This window comes from Octopus bimaculoides, chromosome 4, assembly GCF_001194135.2.
Source record: "Octopus bimaculoides isolate UCB-OBI-ISO-001 chromosome 4, ASM119413v2, whole genome shotgun sequence".
NCBI classification, from domain to species: domain Eukaryota; kingdom Metazoa; phylum Mollusca; class Cephalopoda; order Octopoda; family Octopodidae; genus Octopus; species Octopus bimaculoides.
The window spans coordinates 134,330,676-134,336,282 of NC_068984.1; the positions used below are offsets into that span (position 1 = coordinate 134,330,676).

Below are 5,607 nucleotides of genomic sequence, written 5' to 3' on the forward strand. Positions count from 1 at the left end.
TATATATATATATATATATATATATATATATGTATGTATATCTGCGTCTGTGTCTTTGTGTCTGTGTTTGTCCCCCCATCACCACATGACAACTGGTGTTGGTGTGATTATGTCTCCATAACTTAGCTGTTCAACAAAAGAGACTGATAGAATAAGTACCAGGCTTTAAAAAAAGTCCTGGGGTCAGTTTCTTTGACTAAAATGGTGGTGCTCCAGCATGGTCACAGTCACATGACTGAAACAAGTAAAAGAACAAAAGAATGATAGTAAAGCCCCTTCAACAGTGTCATAAAATAGAGAAAACCTCTGGATAGGCTGAGTATACCACATTACTTTAATTATCAGTGGCAGTCATTTACATTGCACAGAATATAGATATTACAGTTTTAAAGTTTTCTTCCTTGAACTCAATAAAACCAATCACTCTTAATGAGTGTTACTGATTCCATCACTTAGAAATACAATTACTTGATGTTTAACTTTACTTGTCTTAACAACTCATACATAATTTTCCTAATGTGCATTAATCTTATTTTAAAGTGTATATCTTCTTTCAAACTTCACAAACAGGGAAGACAAGTAATAGAAACACAAGCAACTTTTAAATACTGCTAATTTCTCAAAAGCATTTTAATAGTATTATCTCACTAAGTTTAAAATGTTAAACACAGTTAAACATTTATTAGTTTTCAGTTGCATATCATTATATTTCTATCATTCAGTAAGTTTTAAAAACCCATTTAATGTTTAAGTATCTAAAACTTATTTACAATGAGGGCAAAATATTGCCTAAAATCTTGAGCGATAAAATGTTTGTTTTATTAAGAAGCATATCTTGAAATGTGACAAATTAACTTTTTTTTAAGATAAATGAATCAGCTATGTATTTTAATATAAGTTACCAGGAACATCTTGCCAAAATGCTGTTGCCAATTATGGCACTAAACAAAGCACAAAATACATGAGGCTCAGATGGTAAAAGTGACATTACCAGAATTCAATTTTGTAAGTTAACTTATATTCATTGAGAAAATGCAAGCAATTTGTAAATAAGAGGACAATGGAGTTGATGATAATATGATGATGATGTTGTGGAAGTAGTTTTTGTAATATTGATTGTGGTAATCTATGAAATAAATCTTTTCAAAATTGTACTTTTGAAATTTGTAAAATTTGGAGTCATGAAACTATATTGAGCAACAAATTATGATTAACATTTTAGCCAAAGATATGGATTTAATTTCAGGTATTCTATAAGATTGCATAAACAAATTTTTTAAAAGTTTCAATAATAATTGCAAGATCATTAACATAAACATAACATAACCATGATTATCATTTCTATCAAAGCAAAAATAGCACTATTTTCATATGATCATCAAAGTAAGCATCATGTTTGAATAATGGTAAGATTGTATTAAAATGAGTTATTGTTTTAATGAAGAATGCTACATAAGTCCCTATGTAGATCCGTTCATAAAAGTAAATTTAGAAATGATTATGTGAAAAAAAATTTTTTTGTCTATCATGAAAATATCTATTTTTATAATTTTTTTTTTTAGGTTAAAACGTTTTCATTTGATTCATATAGCAATAGGAGGAGTAGTAGCAGCAGCAGAAGAAGTAGTAATTAGAGAAATAAAAGAATGTTGAGAAGATTTTACAGTGAAAACATGAGAGATGTGATAACAGAAGTATAACAGAAGTGCTAACAGTGATACTAAAAGTAAATAGTGAAGACAGGAGTAGCAGTAGTAGTAGCATTAATAATTAGCTACAGTAGGAGTAATCACCTTCACTACAGCTGTGGCCCGAATAGGATGTTAAATCACAGTTACAGATGTAAGAGTTCCACTGTTGCATACACTCGCCTTGGTTCAAACAGGCCTCGGGGTGACATTCCCGATTAGGACCTACAACACAAACACTCACCTTTAACCAAAGTCCAAGCTAACAACAGCAAATATGACTTATTAAAATTCATGGAATGTTATTAGAATTTTGGAAAAAAACCTGGTTATTATGTAAGTTTATGTATATGAATTTATTCGTGTATGTGTATTGACTACCATTGGGCATCAGGTGTGACTAACTATCAAGCATTCACCTGTGCACAATGTGGTTTTAATATAGTGGGGGTGGGCATGGACAGTAACATCCAGATTATTTTTTACAGAAGCAATTCAACATCATATGACATAATTTCAAGTTTGAAACTCTTTCTGTGTAGATGTACAAGCCATAACTTTGAGTAAAGTTATGACAAAGCTAGCCAGAATAAGATTAAAACTCAGAACTGTAAACTAAGGAATTACATATCAATTAAACAGTGATCAATGTCATATTAGTAAGCTGTTCATTGCATAGAACCTAAATTCTACATGAGAGACAGAAACTAGAACAGATGTCTGTCATAGGATAACAGTCAGATGATAGCCAGGGGGTATTAGTACTTGACCTGTTAGCTGAGAGGACAGAACCCTAAACTTTAGCCTATCATAACTTTAAATAAATTAATGCCAGTGTCTTGTATTAGTGGGGAAATAATGTGTGTGTATGCATATACTGGATAATAAGGGCTTATCTAAATGGATAGGTAAAGAAGACATTCAAGAATGAACAAATGAATGTGATATCAATTGTAGAAGCAGGGAAATGATATGATGAACTTGTGTGTATTTTCTATTTTTTTAAGTCTCCATATGGTACATTTTGTACTACATATTTATTGACAGATAAACTATTTGGAATAATGAAACAATGATAGGTATCTATGTATGAATTTAAGTGGTTGTTAATTGTTGCAAACATGGGTTTAGATGTACTTGAAGTGAAAAAGGCAAAATGCTTCTGCTTTGAAAGCATTCAAAAATAGATAAAAAGTTTTTACTTGTAACTTTATAAAGGATGCTAATCTTAAGCTAAGCAAAAATATTATCAATCTCTAAAGCGATTGTCTTTGGATCATTGCAACACAGTCTAATACTATGAATATATGTATTAGTGTTAATCTGTAGATAAATTTGTTCATTTCCAAAATTTTGCTTTAGTGACAATCAAAAGTAATACACTTGATATTTGATAGCAATATAAGAATATATGCCAGTTGGAATCATTTGTGAAATTTCATCTCTCAAGACCAGGTTAGCTCAGAAGAGATTTTTTGCCCGATTCCTACAGCAGAGAAGAATGAATGTTTAGCAGATTGTAGAGCCTGATTCACCTTCAGTCCAAGGAATATTAAGTTCATAATATTTCCCACAAAAATAGAGGGGATAAACTGTAAAATTTAGCACTTATCATTAGGAAAGGAATTGATTTAAAATGATTTGCAAATATGTTAGGAGGAAAGTTAATTAATTCTATCAAATATTCCAACTTATTATGAACAAAACATTATAATTGGATTTATATAATAAGTATTTTTTAGACCTATGCATTGAGTTTGTTATAATAAATTTCTAGGATAAAAATGAGCTTCAGTGTGATAAAACTTATATGTCTATGTGTTTGCATTTATGCTTATCTGAATGCTTTCATAGAAAGCAATTCACTACATGTAATTATGTAGAAATCTTTTGAAGACTATGTCAATCAATATTCTTTCTAATATTTTAAGAAATTATCTATATTTGTATGTATATATAACTCTAGAATTTTATGTTAGATTATTTAACATTCAAACCTTTTATATTCATGAATCATCTGCAATGCATGATGTATACTGTACACATACTTATATGCAAGGATATGTGTTTATATCAAATTTTTAATGTCTTTTATATATTTCATCTTATAGTAGTGCAGTTTGAATGACTTTGCTGGAGATATTCCTATTTGAAGGTTTATCAAAGGACTCAAAAGAATTTGCTTTGGCTGTTTAAAACTCTTACCAAAATACATTAGAAGATTTTCTATAATATTTACACATGCATGTAATAAAGTTAGATGAAATAGGTTGTAAGACCAAAATGTAGCTAAAAGAAAGATTTTCAAAAGTATCAAAGAAAACTTTAAGGAATAAAATTAATAATGAATTAATCAAATTCAAAAGAAAATGTACAGAAAATGTTACTGAAATGAAATCATACTTTTAGAAAGAAACAATTTTATCTTTTAATATGCTTATAAAATATATAAAATGTTTTTTTATAGAATGTGGATTTCTTACAAACTCATTGATATAAGATATTAAGATGTTAATAAAGCAAACTATGAATTATTATATAATTAAAAAATAACATGAGCCATGAAAAATAACTCAAATGGGCCAATGGCATAAATTTGGATGAAAAAGTTAAGGGGTGATGTGTTGAATGATGCACAAAAAAATTCTTAATTAATTGAAATTTCCCTCAATAAAAATCTAGGCTCAATTGTAGCAACGTAAAACAAGATAATTTCAATAAATTAAAAATTAATACCTCAAAGTTACTTTACATACTTGGGGAAAGAAATACTAATTTTGTTTTCGTGCAAGTTCTTTGCCTGCAAAATAAGATTAGACTTTTCTTCCTCTCCTTGCCTGCAAATTTCAGACCTTCCTTTCCCTCAGCATAGAAATTAACTCTGATTAATCAATTTGAAATTTCTTGAAATTTTCTATGCTTTCCTTTAAGAGTCACTGAGAATTGCCTCTAGGTTTTTGTTTTCTGTCTTATATGAAGCAGCAAATTTCAATTAATTAAGAATTGTTTTGCATACAGTATTCAGTACAGCACACCCTTAATTAATGATTATATTTATTAAGTTTCCTTCTTTCTATGTCTATTCACTGTTTATTTCCCCTTTTCTTCCAATGCATAAATTTAGTTAAGATTTAGCTGCTTTGCTGTGATAAATTGATGTAATTATGGCATTTTATTTATAACTGTTACTTTAGAATCTTTTCTGTAAAGAAAATATAAATGCAAAAATGTAACAGTAATAGGGTTAGTGCTGATAGTAGTAGTAGTAGTAGTTGTTGTTGAGGTGGTGGTGGTGGTGGTAATAGTAGTAGTAGTAACAGTAGTAGTAGTAGTAGTAGTAGTAGTAGTAGTAGTAGTAGTAGTAGAGTGGTGGTGGTGGTGGTGGGAGTGGTAGTGGTAGTCATAGCTATACAGTATTACAAATTGAAAGAAAATGCTGAAATATAGAGTTATGTTAGCAACAAAATAAACTGACTTGGAATAATTGAAGAGTTTTATATAAATTGATATAAAATTAATAAGAAATCATGTAAATGTATTTCATTATATAAATCATTGAAAATTTAATCTGTCTAAAGCTGGTACTGTCAAAAAAAAGTATTGAATGAAAATAACATAATAATGCAATAAATAAAATTGGGTTTAAGATCCTTCAATTTCTACATGAAATTTGTTAAAAGATTTGACATTACCATAGACATCATACTGCCACAATTCAACAAGCTCAAGGCTGATCTAAACAATATTTATATAACAAATTTCAAATTCTACTTAAAAATGCTGATGTTAAATGTAATCATATTAACTTTAATTCAAAATCATTTTTATTTAAATATATGAATATATCTATGTATGTATATATGCATATATATATATATATATGCTATACATATTTATATAAGCATATCTATATATGTAT

The 5,607-nt window shown here is 28.6% G+C and overlaps 1 protein-coding gene across 7 annotated transcripts in view; it reads right to left on the reverse strand.

Moving 5' to 3' along the window:
• Positions 1–5,607, reverse strand: part of LOC106880165 (neurexin-3) — a 359,785-nt gene that overhangs the window by 128,182 nt on the left and 225,996 nt on the right. For 6 of the 7 annotated variants that reach the window (XM_052967514.1, XM_014930008.2, XM_014930006.2 and 3 more), the window contains one exon: positions 1,794–1,913. The exons of the other annotated variant lie outside the window; for it this stretch is intronic. In XM_052967514.1, coding sequence (XP_052823474.1) covers positions 1,794–1,913 — 120 coding nt within the window. The remainder of the gene's footprint in view (positions 1–1,793; positions 1,914–5,607) is intronic. 7 annotated transcript variants of the gene reach the window in all.